This window comes from Sparus aurata, chromosome 6 (genome assembly GCF_900880675.1).
Source record: "Sparus aurata chromosome 6, fSpaAur1.1, whole genome shotgun sequence".
In the NCBI taxonomy this organism is placed as follows: domain Eukaryota; kingdom Metazoa; phylum Chordata; class Actinopteri; order Spariformes; family Sparidae; genus Sparus; species Sparus aurata.
This window is the reverse complement of record NC_044192.1, coordinates 551,996-567,148: the sequence shown is the minus strand read 5'-3', so window position 1 is coordinate 567,148 and position 15,153 is coordinate 551,996. Positions and strand designations below refer to the sequence as shown.

General features: G+C 48.1%; 1 protein-coding gene across 1 annotated transcript in view; it reads left to right on the top strand.

Moving 5' to 3' along the window:
- grm7 (glutamate metabotropic receptor 7) overlaps window positions 1–15,153 on the top strand; it is a 104,988-nt gene that overhangs the window by 76,577 nt on the left and 13,258 nt on the right. Inside the window, exons 6-7 of the mRNA XM_030418891.1 lie at window positions 2,689–3,647; window positions 13,699–14,634. Of these exons, the coding sequence (XP_030274751.1) occupies window positions 2,689–3,647; window positions 13,699–14,634 (1,895 nt within the window). The remainder of the gene's footprint in view (window positions 1–2,688; window positions 3,648–13,698; window positions 14,635–15,153) is intronic.

Sequence of the window (15,153 nt, the reverse complement as noted above, 5' to 3'; positions counted from 1 at the left end):
CTTCACGTCGCAGTAACAATAATAACACACTAACGTGTCTCGTGTCGGCCGGAGGTTCACTGCAGCTTCAGGTGTGACAACCAGAGACGACAGTCGGTCGCACTGTTTGTGGCTGTGAGGGATAGTTGATACGTGATCTTCATTACAAGATGAATACGAGTTAAAACGCAGAACACACCTGCAGTACCAACACAGGTTCTGAGTCTGGGCTCAACACCAGCCTGCCTGCAGCCTGAGAGACGGGCCGCAGGGCAGAATGAACCTCTGCAGCTCGACTGGCGCTGTTGTGAAACACTGACAGTGATATCTCAATCTGTGACATCACTCATGTTTAATAACAATAAACGTATTCAGGTGATGAGCTGAACAGGTGATGACATCAGGACCAAGCTGGATTACAGACTGTGTAATCTCACTCTCTGTGGACTTTACAGGATTAAAGTGTTCGTATCCAGCAGACAGGATCACCTGCTTCATCTGCAGCGCTGTCTGACAGGTGTCGCTGCTCCTGATAACAAAGTGTTGAATGTAAATAATGAATCTGTCTGATCTGTGACACTCAGACAAGTCTGCTGTTATAGAAAGCAGTGACATCACAGGACGCTGGCGATATTCTCCCCTCATCTGCTGCTGATCGTCTGCAGGCTGCAGTCGCTGCTTCGTCCCGTTCTCAGAATCAAACGAGATTCATTTCAGTCATCAGCTGTAATTTTTCCCCCTTCAGTAAATATCTTGTATATTAGCTGACAGTTGGTCTCCTCAGAGGGACAAATTGATTCTGAATGAGACTTTTGTTTAAATGTGTCCTGAAGCAGGAAGTCGTCCACACAGCTGCTGGTGACACTGAACCAGGGAAGTGTTGGGCTCTGCGGCACTGAAGGACGTCTGTGGATTCAGATAAATTCAGTTAAACATGATATAAAGTGACCAGACTCAACAGAAAGACTCAGTTAAACTCAGTAAAAACAGCCTCGCTCCTCCTACAGACACTCAGCGTGCGTTGAAAAAGTCAGTGGAAATCAACCTATGAGTATTAAGTTCAGAAAAATTCCCCTCTAAACTTTACACATGATTTGATTTCAATGTGAACTAATAAAATAAGAGCCTGAACCATCGTGTTGTGGTTCAGATGTAGTGACATTAATATCTCTGTCCAGACACAATGAAGCAGAGTGTGAGACGGATGGACGGATGTGTGTCCTGACCTCCGTCTGCTCCGTCTGAACCGTAGCTGGAAGAGACGGAAGCTGTCAGGACGGCAACATCAGTGTCACGTCAAAGAAGGAAGGTCACCGCAAACAAATGTCACAAAGCAGACAATGAGGAGGTGGAAAGAAACCGAGAAACAGACAGAAAGAAGACGATCACATCTCCCTGCAGCGCCGGCCTGTCAGAGTTCACTCTGTCAGAGAAGAAACACAGGAAATAGATTCTGAAGCAGCTGATCGTCTCCTCGATCTGTGACCACAAATTCTTCTTACTATGATTTTATCTGAAGGATTCAGACGGCCAATCAGATGCAGTTTAAGAGAAGAAGATGGAGGACGAGCATCGTGCTGCAGCCAGAGAACAAAACCTTCTAACAGTCACACTGAAGTTTATTCAGTTAACACTGTGTGTTTGTCGTCTCTGAGCTTCTACTCAGTCATCAAAAGCAGTCAAACGTTGAGTAGTTTCACATGCTAACCTACCAAATATTGGTGACATCACTGCACAACTGTGGGTAATCAATATCCTGCTGATAGAGCTTGTAGTTTATGGGCTGTCTCCTTCCAATGTGTCAGCGTGTAGTATGTTGATAAAAGAATTCTGCGGAGGCATGATGGGTGGAATGATAGAGCAATCTTTATTGAAACAGAATCCCAAGCCCGCGTCCGACCAGGCTGTGGCCGCTCTCTGGTATTCTCAAATCCTGGAAAAGTGACGCCCAAAATGCTGTTCTCCCTGCTCTGTCAGAAATCCTCTCAGACCCTCGGTCTTGGGACATTTACCAGTTACCACCCCCGTTCTCTGCACGGGTCCTTTTTAAAGTCCATCTGCTCGTACCCGCCTCCTGCCTCTAGTTGTTTACTTGTTGTGGACTGAGGCTCCTCCATCCAGTGGGAGAAGAACAGGATAGGTCTGCATAACACCCCGGGTGAAATATCACTCGAGTGTGTGTTCTGCTGTGATGACGTCATCTGAAGTGGACCGGTTGGTCTCTCTACACTTAGATGAAAATGTATACATTAAGTCAGCTCTGAACCTCTGGCCTGAGAACTGACCTCAGTTCAGACCGAGGTGTTGGCCTTCTTTTAGCTTACACAGGGCTGATTAACGGCTCCTGGACACGTGGACCTAAACATTCACACCTTCCCACACTTGGAGGCCTTTTGTCCCGTCCCATCCTGTCACAAAGAGCTCAGGACTGTTTAAGAAACACACAGACACAAGCTGAAGATGTATTCTATCAGGGACAGTTCAGTAACCAGAGGCTAGTTTTCATCTGTACACAGGTTTGAATCTGACACCTCCAAGTTCCAACATGCAGTCAGCAGTGATGTTACAAACGTTCTCGTCCTCTGGAGACGAAGACGGAGCGCTTCTGTTTTTCTGATGAGAGATTCTAAAAGTTCTGAAGAGAAACAGTCTGGTTCCAGCAGGGAGGAACTTTCTCCTCCTCACCACAGAACCTCATCCTCACCACAGAACCTCATCCTCACCACAGAACCTCATCCTCACCACAGAACCTCATCCTCACCACAGAACCACATCCACACCACAGAACCTCATCCTCACCACAGAACCTCATCCTCACCACAGAACCTCATCCACACCACAGAACCACATCCACACCACAGAACCACATCCACACCACAGAACCACATCCTCACCACAGAACCACATCCACACCACAGAACCACATCCACACCACAGAACCACATCCACACCACAGAACCACATCCTCACCACAGAACCACATCCTCACCACAGAACCACATCCACACCACAGAACCACATCCACACCACAGAACCACATCCTCACCACAGAACCACATCCTCACCACAGAACCACATCCACACCACAGAACCTCATCCTCACCACAGAACCACATCCACACCACAGAACCTCATCCACACCACAGAACCTCATCCACACCACAGAACCACATCCTCACCACAGAACCACATCCACACCACAGAACCTCATCCTCACCACAGAACCACATCCACACCACAGAACCTCATCCTCACCACAGAACCACATCCACACCACAGAACCTCATCCACACCACAGAACCTCATCCTCACCACAGAACCTCATCCACACCACAGAACCACATCCACACCACAGAACCACATCCACACCACAGAACCACATCCTCACCACAGAACCTCATCCTCACCACAGAACCTCATCCTCACCACAGAACCACATCCTCACCACAGAACCTCACCACAGAACCTCATCCTCACCACAGAACCTCATCCTCACCACAGAACCTCATCCTCACCACAGAACCTCATCCTCACCACAGAACCTCATCCTCACCACAGAACCTCATCCACACCACAGAACCACATCCACACCACAGAACCTCATCCTCACCACAGAACCACATCCACACCACAGAACCACATCCACACCACAGAACCACATCCTCCAGGTTTTAAACCATGGTATTGTGTTCTGCTGTCAGCTGTAGGACTCAGCAGCAGGAGAGACGTTGAACCTTTCAGCTTCTTACAGGTTAAATAAAGGATAATAAAATATTCACATGCTGCTGTGATCCGTGTGTTCAGGCTCTGAGCTGCACACAGACGATGACAGAGGGGCGAGAGGACCTCACTGCTTTATGAGCCCACACAGTTCTGTAATAAGTGAGAGGACACGTCGTGATGTCGCCGCTCTGAGAGCCTCCAGTCGCTCGTGTCTCCATAATGTCTCCGTGTGCAGCCGGCGATGGAAACACACGATCCAACTCTTCAAAAATACATGAAACAGCCGAGTGATCCGACAGGATGATTACAGCATCGATCACAGAGAGCGCAGCAGGAAATACACAACGCAGCCAGCGTCCTGCTATACATGCAAACACACACACACACACACACACACACACACACACACACTGAGGCATGCACACACACACACACACACACACACACACTGAGGCATGCACACACACACACACACACACACACACACACACACATGATGGCGGCCCTCTCCGCTCTGCTCTGAGGACAGTTTTGCTGTCTTGCTGCACATTTCATCTTCCGCGGAGCAGAAAACATCACATTACGCCTGAAATTACACAAAAGCTCATTTTCTTCAAATTGCAATTTTCTTTAAAAGCTTTTCTTCTTAAAAAGACAATATCTGACTAATGTGGCTGCAGGTCCTGTTTTCACACATCAAATATATCAAAAGCTGTTTTTCAAAGGAGGAAGTCTCCAGCGGATTGTTCTTGAGAATTAAAGGTGGTTCTGACCCGGCGGCGGCGGCGGCGGCAGCAGCGAGGGGAGAAGATACCGTCTCTTTTCTCCTGCAGTGTTATCTGTAATGACTCCAGAATCTCTGGGCTCGACTCAGAAATCTGCTGCTGCTTGTGTTTCATGTCTGAGAGCCAGAGAGGGAGATGGAGCCAGAGATTTGATGGCGCTGAGCCTCATTAGGAGTAATGAAATTTGACCTTGATCTCTGCGAGAGCGATCGCTCACGGGCCCCCGAGCTGCGCTATGAGTCAGCTGGAGAGAACTGGAGCGGACGGAGACGGCCCGGAGCTGCTCATGAACGGGTCCAGGAGGCTTCATGAAGCCACTGTGAGACCGGGATGACACTGGTTCAAATCCGCCCACTGTTTAGCTCAGAAAGTCTGAGTGAAATGAACAAACGCTGCTCATCAGCCCTCCGTCTACTCAGAGGCTGTCGGTGCGGTCGGATCGTGGCTGCTGGACTCAAACACACACAACACACAACACACCGACACCGACGACACCGCCGGGACCGGCTGGCACGGACCTCAACATACTCAGCGTGAGCTCTGACACACAGGTGGAGGTGACACCAGTCCTGAGAGGGTCGACATACAGCCAATCACAGGGACTGACAGCAGCAGTAAACAAACATGGCGTCCGTGGAGGACTGAGTGCTGCTGCACCTCCTGAGGAAGGAAGAGAAGAAGAAGTGAACAAAGTGAAGGAGAGGAGAAGAAGACGCTTCATTCCACACACATCCAACAACACAACCTGCTCGAGATCATTTTATTGTTTTAATGTTTCTGATTTTAGTTCTCTTGTTCCCTTCAGTCGTCCTCCTGATGGAGCCGTCTCCCCTCTCGTATCGCAGTCGTCCGTCCTCTGAGGATGAAGTCTGTTGAGCTCGGACGCTCGTGTTCGACTCGCTGCCCCGTTGGTTAACAAAGCAGCAGAGGCTGTAAATTCAGATTCTGTCCTCGTCCTCGTCCACGCTCTGTGAGCAGCAGGAGGTGAGCGGTGTGTTCAGGTGTCAGCAGCTTCGTGTCGTGGCCCTCGCCCTGCAGTTCGTCCTGCAGTTCGTCCTGCAGTTCGTCCTGCTTCCTTCTTGTTGTGTCTCTGGAGCGCAGCTGAAAGGAATGTAATTATTCAAATTGTCCTGTTTTTCTCACCACTGTAACTTTCCTTTGAAGAAGGTTAGAAGTTGTTTTATTCAGATGAATTCCTCAGAGAACAAAGGCAGTCGATTTCTCACCTGTGGAGGGGAGCACTGCACTTCCTCCCAGTTAGTATACACAATGTTTTCATTATTCCTCTCCTTAAATAATGCAGAGTCACAGCAGGAGAGGAAACACTGCAGCGTCTGAGCTTTGACTAACAAAAAGCTGCTGTAAACCTCCTGAGACGCTCAGTGTTAATCCTCACCTCTGTCCGGGCTCACGGTTCAGTTGGTTAGCCTGTAGGAAGCTGCAGACTCAGTCCCCGGTACCAGGACCCAAACCAGGAGGAAAACCCCCTCGGTACTGTGTTCCCTGTCGCCTCGTTACTTTAGTTTGATGCATCTGAGGTGAATTCTGGATTCTTGTTATTTCCCAGCATCAGCAGACTGATGTGGACCTATCAGAGCACATCACGCACGGCAGACGCAGCGAGACGAGACAAAGACGTAAAAGCCGTAAGAAGGCGTAAACAGACAGAGAGGGAGACTGGAATGTGGAGAAAAGGCGTGTTAGTGTCTCGTATCTGCAGAGAGTTTCTGATTTTCTCTCTTTGTTGCTGCTCGGGACGCTTTACCAACCCAACATGTGTCTATTTGACGTCCTGGGAATGAGACTCAACAATCAACTGTCTTTGTGGTGCGTTCAGGAACAGCTGGGACAAATCCTGCTGATTCTACCTTTAACTTTAATAGTCTTTGAATTCTATTAATATGACGTGAGCTTCAGTTAGCTTTGAGCACAAATGTCCTTCAGAGGGAGACTTTTTACTCTGATACTCTGAGTACATGTCAGAGCCTGTAATCTATTACTTTACTGGAGGAAACAAGCTGGATCAGTACTTTTACTCAAGGAAATAATGTGAGGACTGTGATCTGATGATCTGCTCTTCATTAAATATATCAGATGACGTAGTTGCCACGGTGACGCTGTAGGTGCAGTGACACTCGTCTGATTGGTCTGTTTGTCTTCCTGTTTCTCATTTCGTTTCCTGTCACTCTGCTGCTAATCTGCACACACACACACACACACACACACACACACACACACACACACACACACACTCTTATTTCCTTTTCCAATTAATCAGTTTGATCATGATCCACAGTCACCACGTTAATGACTGTGTGTGTGTGTGTGTGTGTGTGTGTGTGTGTGCGTGTGTGTGCGTGTGTGTGTGTGTGTGTGTGTGTGCGTGTGTGTGTGTGCGTGTGTGCGTGTGCGTGTGCGTGTGTGTGCGTGCGTGCATGTGTGTGACGGTTGATTTCTGAGGATCGTCTTTTGTTTTCTGATATTTTGTGTTTGAATATGTAAATGAAGTAAATCTTGTAAGATATTCTCAGACTTGATGTTGGACGGACTCATGAGCATCTTGACTTCGTGTTGAAATGAGTTCCAGCTTCTTTCTGTTCTAGTCAGTTTGATTAAAGTCCACTCAGCACTGTAATGTTTCACAGAACTGCTGTGTGCGGCGCTGTGCTGACTCCGTACAGCCAATCAGCTGTCTTCATGCCGTGTCCACATAGCGAGCGTCTGCAGGCGGCTGCTCTTTGTCTTCTACGGATGATGTCATCAGCCACACCCTCCTCTCTGGGATGTCATGATGTCAGATACTAAACAAACCTCGACAATCAGAGTCCATCAGGATCCATCATCATCATCATCATCATCATCCGTCCAATCCTACATGTGGACCAGAGGCTGGATCTGGATCTCATGGACCCTCTGCAGGCGTCAGCAGGATCGATGTGGTCTCAGTACGTTTGTGTTGAACGTTTCTTTACGTTGCAGCTTTACGTTCACTGTTTGACTTTAAGGAGCTGTTCTGCTGCCACGATCACGGGTGGAGACAGTCCAACCTGTGAAAAACAGACAACTCTGACGACAGAAAACAGCTGAAGTGTCTCCAGGTGTCCGTAGAAATATGCAGGAGGTCTCCTGTTCTGCAGCCATGTTGGGGATGGAGATGATGGACTTCCTGTGACTAAAAGCTGCTTCTGGTCGTCAGTAACACGGCTGGAGACGATCTGAACGTCCTGAATTGTCTGTTAGGCTGCCTTGTGTTCTGTAATAACACCACCTCCTTCCCTCCACCTCCTGATGTGAAAGTCTGCTAATTTAGAATCAGAATCAGAATACTTTATTAATCCCCGGGGGGTAAATTGTTTAAATTGTTTAGATTTTATTTTATTTTTATTTCTATTTCCTGTAACTTGTGGATGAGAAGGTGTCGGGCCGGGCTGAGCGAGGATGTTGTGAGGGAGGAAAGAGGAAACGAAGGAGGTGAAGCTGCCAGCAGACGACCTGGAGGAGCAGTTTACTGCAGCAGGATGGAAACAGGAGGGGCGGTGGGGGAGCGGGGCGATCGAGACTCAAGGCCAGAGGAAAAAGAGAGAGAGATGGATCCTGCATCGTATCCATGGCAACGGAGCGTAGATGCCGATCACCGTTTCCTCAAAAGGTTTTTATGATGAGCTCGGGGACCGAGGCCCCCTAAAGGCTGGATAATGAACCGTGGTGTCAGACCGGAGGAAGAGGAGGAAGAGGAAGAGGAAAAGGAGGGGGAATAGGAGGAGGAAGAGGAAGAGGAAGAGGGAGGAGGAAGGAGCTAATAAGACATGGATTAAGTGCTCAGTGGACAGAAGATGAACCACTCATAACCCCTGAGAGTCCAGGAATCTGTGGGAAGATTCCTGTTGTTGTTCATTATTGGATTATAGACGTCTGAACAAACACATGAGGAGCTCCTGAGAGACGAGACGGGAGGAAGAGGAGGAGGAAGAGGAGGAGGAAGAGGAGGGGGAAGAGGAAGAGGAAGAGGAGGAGGAGGAGGAAGAGGAAGCGGAGGAGGAAGAGGAAGCGGCAGGTGTGACAGGCCTCAGAAAGAGAAGCCGTCCGTCCTCTGGTATCTGCAGAGGCACATTTCCTTTTCTTCTCCCTCACAGGTGGTTTGTTTGTTCTCGACAGTTTACAGCGTCTTTATTCTGACCGGAGCCGATGTCGCGCTCAGCTGACCCGCTCCACGGTGACGAGGTGGGCAGACGGTTTATCGACAGCAGAGCAGCGGCAGGCGGAGCAGCAAAGGTCTGCAGCGGCCTGATAAGACGAACAGAGGGGTGGAGACAGAGACAGACAAAGAGACCGAGACGAGGAGGACAGACGTCACAGAGGACGTCAACACTGCTTCCCTCCTTTTCTTTGTGAATCTCAGGTTCAAAGCCGTCAACCTAAAGTCACCTGAACCCAGTGATGTCACTCCAAACTGTTTCATCAAGAGGATCAAACACATCTGGTCTCCGTCACGTCCCGGACTGTCTCTGAGCAGTTAGCCGTGTGATAAAAGTTAGTTCTCTTTAAAAAAGTCAACATTCAATTGTAAAATATTAAAGACATGACGATGAGTCATCAACAAGCTGCTGAGATCTCCACAGGTCTGAAGTGAATCCACAGGGAGAGCTGAAGTCACTGTGCAGGTCAGTTCTACCACAGAGGGTTTACAGGATGCAACACGTCACATACAGGTCCTCCATTTAGACAGAGTCTCCAGAAAACCCTAAAACATGGAAGAAAATGGAAGAAAGCTCGGCAGGCGAGGACAAAGACACGAGGAGCTGGAGGTGTGGAGGGGACAGAAGAGACGCAGTGAAACTCCAGCAGGTCAGACTGAAGGCTGCTTTGGATTCACACTGTTGAAACACTGAAAACAAACTGAACTGGTGCGTTTAATGGATCTGACGTTACAGTGAAGTCAGCGTGAGAATAAAGGATTCAGCATGAAGAACGGGCCGGAGCTGAACACCAGGAGTGTGTTTAGAGACGCAGCTTATAATAATGTTAATAAGAACTAATGAAGCTCATTACGAGGACCTCAACCTGAAGTGCACCTGAAGGTCTCAGGAGGACGTCTCCCTCCACACACACTTCACTTCATCTCCCGTCAGACTGTCAGTGTGAGCTGATCTCCAGCTGGAGGAAGAACAGACGTGGACTTTAATTTGAGCATCTAGTCAGAGAGTGAAGACCGCAGAGACCTCCTGTCCTGACGTCTCACCAGCTGGGACGCCTCTTCAAACATGTGTGTCAATTATTGAACGGCGGCTGGCAGCCTTCCTGACCGCCACGACGGCGAGAAGACGGATGGAGTCTCCATTTAAATGACCGACCCGGCGCTGCGGCGGGCGCTCTGAATCTTATTTGAACCTCCAGCCTGAAATCCTTCTGGATTAGCGAAGCTGCGAGTCAGTCTGTAAGCAGGCACGAGGCTGCCACTCATCAGCTCGCTGCACAAAGCTCGTTTCTTACATGACAGGTCAGATTTTAATACACTTCATGAGCTCATTCACCTGCCTGCGAGCGCCCAGCAGGAGCAGCAGCAGGGATTATAGTGTCCTGATGGTGCAGGTGTGGTCAGGAAGGCGTGGACGGGCGGCTGTGAGCACGCAGCAGCTGATGAATATGATCAGAAAATAAGAGGAGTGCAGTGAGAGACGGGAGGCTTGTGGGAGGACAGAGACTCCTTCTCTCCTTCAGGAGCAGGAGATTAGAGGCTGTTTGGAGTTTGGCTTTTTGTTGCTTTGAATCGTCAGCGTGGCCAAATACACGCCCGCGGCTGACTCAGGCTGTTAGCTTGATGCAGCTTTTCATCCGGCTCGCCCAGGTTATCAACTTGGCGTTTTGGGTAGCACACAGGCGGCCCGGGGACGGTCTGGCTGATCGTGGGTGGAGATAACATCCAATGTCAATTTCTCCCTTTTCTCTGGAGCGCCGCCCGTGGCTCCTGGAACCAAAGACTGGTTCACATTGGTCTTTGTAGATAATCTGTTTGAGGATGTCCTCAGCACTGTGTAACTGATCAGCCCTGGGTCACAGCAGCATTTGAAATCCCTCCAAGTTCTTCAAATCCTTTAAACAGACGCCAGCTATCTGCCAGAATAATCACCATCAATACACAATAACAGGGTGTTTGGCCGCCGTCAGTCACTGGAGCTGCTCCCGAGCTCTGGGCACAGTTTCAGGACGGGAAGTGTTGGTGGAGGACGTGAACTGATTCACACACTCTGTCACATAACCACATATTGAAAGTGAAATATTCAGGATGCTTCTGACTAATCCGATCTGCCCCCTTCCAATATTATACAATGGAATATTTAAAATAGTGTGTTTCTTTGTGTGAGGACTTGTTTTAATCCTGCTCTGCTCACAGAGGAGTCGCAGTGTGTGTCAGCAGATCATCTGTGTGAGGACACCAGCAGGCGGAGGCTTCGTCTCCACGGCAGATACACACTTTATACATGTGGATCAATATGTTAACATTCAGGTTCCATCATGTGTGTCAATGACACAGTGTGAACACAATCACACACCATGTGACCACATTACACTGATATGAAGAAGAGCAACAGCCTCATGTTAGAAATATGTATTTATTAATGTCTGGTGAAGTTCAGATTATTAGACTGTCAGATTATTAAACAGTCAGATTATTAAACAGTCAGATTATTAAACTATCAGATTATTAAACAGTCATATTATTAGACTGTCAGATTATTAAACAGTCAGATTATTAAACTATCAGATTATTAAACAGTCAGATTATTAAACTATCAGATTATTAAACAGTCATATTATTAGACTGTCAGATTATTAAACAGTCAGATTATTAAACACTCAGATTATTAGACTGTCATATTAGTTGCATTGTGGGTAATATAGGCACCAGGCATTGAGCTCCTGTAACACTGCTGGACTTGTTACGACAGTCCATCCACAGAAATCACCTGTTTTTTTCAACATGTTCTTCATTTTCAAATCCTGCTGCCTACATTACCCACAATGCAACTCAGCCACTTATTACATGCAGCTTCCTCTGGAGCCACAAAAGACTTTATACTGATTTTTCCATGTATGCAGTATCACTGGAAGACCTGTAAACACACTTTAATGTGGGAAACTGGTGGACTTGCCCTTTAACAGAAACTTCACTCACAGCCTCAAATGTTGGCTCGGTTCTGTCCCGGTTCTATCACGGTTCTGGCTCTGTTCTGTCTCGGTTCTTTTCAGTTCTGTCTCAGTTCTTCTCAGTTCTGTCTCGGTTGCAGTTTGTAGGTGTGTGTAATTTTGCGTTTTGTGCTTTATTGTCGCTCTGATAGAACTTTCTGTGTATAGTTCTGTGTGGACCCAGCAGAACCTGCTGAAGTTCCAACATTTCTTCAGCTGTGATTAAACTCTGATCAGGTTCAGTGAGCCACACATCTGGTTAAATGCCTTGCTGAAGGACTCCTTGAGGAGCAGGGAGGCTCCTGGTAGAGTCTGTAGATCTGAGGAGAATCTGCAGATAACTGAGATGTCCGCTGGGCGCACAGCGATGATCCAGGTGGAATTTATCCATATCGATGTTGCACTAATCGAGTATTCATTACTCATTAGCTGCAGTCAAGCTGTCAAATCAATGAGACCTTTTGCTTCAGAGCCAAAGCAAACCGTTGTTTAACAGCAGAGCGACGCTGCAGATAAAATCTGAGCTATAAATCTGAGACGCAGAGAAAACCTCCCAGTCGATATCGCACAGCGCCATCGCTCACCACTGTTTCACTGCACAGTCGGGTCCCAACGAGGAAACGGGTCAGTGTCACATTCACTCAGGCTTTTCACAGGAAACGTGACTCTACATGTCAGAGAAAACACGTTTCTATTTTAAAGATCATTTTAGAGAAGAAGTCCTCAGAGAGAGAGTCACATGTGGAACCTGGATTCATTCTGAACATGAGACGGACTCATTCATGGTTCTGTGTTACCTTCAGGTCGACGCCGTGGTTCTTCTCTTACTGGTGGATTTACTCGTCTGTACTTCAGTCAACTCCATGATGATCAGAAGCATCATGCAGTCGTATCAAACAGACTCAGACTGCAGGCGCCAAAATAAAAATATCCACAAACACATAAAACACTTGAATAATCAAACCTGGCTGGCTGCACACAGACAGGATGGAGAGCAACGAGACTCAGAGCTCCACAAACACATGATGTAACATTTAACTGTGCTGCTTCTCGTCTTCTGCAGGACGCTGCAGTAACTACATGTGTCCACGAGCAAGGCAGGAGGGAAACAGACTCAATGATTCCCTCCACAACAGACTGGAGAAATCATGACATGAATAATGTTTGTGGCAGGTGAACTTTGTATTAATTGTGGAGACGCCTGCTGAGAGACGTCTTCACTGGATTTACTCGTCATCACAAACCATCACGTGTTTTCTGACCTGACCAACGACTAAATATAAGATGATACTTCTCAGAAAACTACAAGATGTCAGATTATTCCAGACGTGTGAATCTCTGCTCAGTGTGCAGAAGTGTAGAGTTCTCTGCTTCTTATTTAAATTGTTTCTGTGTTTTTATTTATATTTTCTATATTTATTATTGATTCATTACTGCTGTTTTTAATATGAATCCCCTTTGCTGCTGTCTTATTACACTGTGGGACTATTAAAGGATTATTTTATGTTTGTCATGTGTAGTCAGGTGTGTCCACTGTTTCCTCACCAAGCTTTGTGTTTCTCAGTCTGACAGAAGACGAGCTGCGAGGCTTTTCCTCAACATAATAAATGTAATAAGTCATTAATGGGTTAAAAGTACCGCAGACGTTTTGTTTTGTTCTGTCTTAAATTAACTTTTGAAGAAAAGTAGCAAAGAAATCTTTTAAACCAACTCAGCGGGCAGAAAAGATTTTGACTGTATAATGAATAACCTGATTGTGTTCCCAGAAACACGTCTGGAAATGTTAAAACGCCGTCTCAGCCTGTGGTCTCTGACTCACAGCCTTATCACCAGCATCTCCTCCACCTCCAGACATGTGATCTGAATGTGACCCAACACGTGTCCTCGTCATATAGATATTATACGTAGATGACACGTACATGTGCTGTGGTTTACAGAAATCTTGCTGCCATCATTTGACTCTTGATTTGCTGAGATGAAGCATTCTGGGAACAGCTGATGTAACTGTGACTGTGTCTGTCTGCAGATCGAGGACATGCAGTGGCCCGGGGGCGAGCAGGACATCCCCAGCTCCGTCTGCAGCCTTCCCTGTAAAACCGGCGAGAGGAAGAAGGTGGTGAAAGGGATGCCGTGCTGCTGGCACTGCGAGCCCTGCGACGGCTACCAGTACCAGTACGACGAGTTCAGCTGCAAGCTGTGCTCCTACAACATGAGGCCCAACGCCAACCGGACGGCCTGTCAGCCCATCCCCATCATCAAGCTGGAGTGGCACTCGCCCTGGGCCGTGATTCCAGTTTTCCTGGCGATGCTCGGGATCATCGCCACCATCTTTGTCATGGCTACGTTCATACGCTACAACGACACACCGATCGTCCGAGCGTCAGGCAGGGAGCTGAGCTACGTCCTCCTCACGGGGATATTTCTGTGTTACATCATCACCTTCCTCATGATCGCCAAGCCGGATGTTGGCGTGTGCTCGTTCAGGAGGATTTTCCTCGGCCTGGGCATGTGCATCAGCTACGCAGCCCTCCTCACCAAAACCAACCGCATCTTCCGCATCTTCGAGCAGGGCAAGAAGTCGGTGACGGCGCCCCGGCTGATCAGCCCCACCTCACAGCTGGCCATCACCTCCAGCCTCATCTCGGTCCAGCTGCTGGGGGTTTTCATCTGGTTCGTGGTGGATCCGCCCAACACAATCATAGACTACGACGAGCAGAAGACCTTCAACCCGAATCTCGCACGAGGGGTGTTGAAATGTGACATCACGGATCTCCAGATCATCTGTTCATTGGGTTACAGTATCTTGTTGATGGTGACGTGTACTGTTTACGCTATAAAGACCCGCGGGGTGCCCGAGAACTTTAACGAGGCCAAGCCCATCGGCTTCACCATGTACACCACCTGCATCGTCTGGCTGGCTTTTATACCCATCTTCTTCGGCACGGCGCAGTCTGCAGAAAAGGTAGGAGCCAGTGGATGGATGGAGGGAGGGAGGGAGGGATAGAGGGAGGGATGGATGGATGGATGATGTACAGGATGGATGGATGATGTACAGGATGGAGGGATGGATGGATGGATGATGTAAAGGATGGAGGGAGGGAGGGATGGATGGATGATGTACAGGATGGAGGGAAGGAGGGATGGATGGATGTACAGGATGGATGATGTACAGGATGGATGGATGATGTACAGGATGGATGGATGTACAGGATGGATGGATGATGTACAGGATGGATGGATGATGTACAGGATGGATGGATGTACAGGATGGATGGATGATGTACAGGATGGATGGATGATGTACAGGATGGATGATGTACAGGATGGATGGATGATGTACAGGATGGATGATGTACAGGATGGATGGATGTACAGGATGGATGGATGATGTACAGGATGGATGGATGATGTACAGGATGGAGGGAAGGAGGGATGGATGGATGTACATGATGGATGATGTACAGGATGGATGGATGATGTA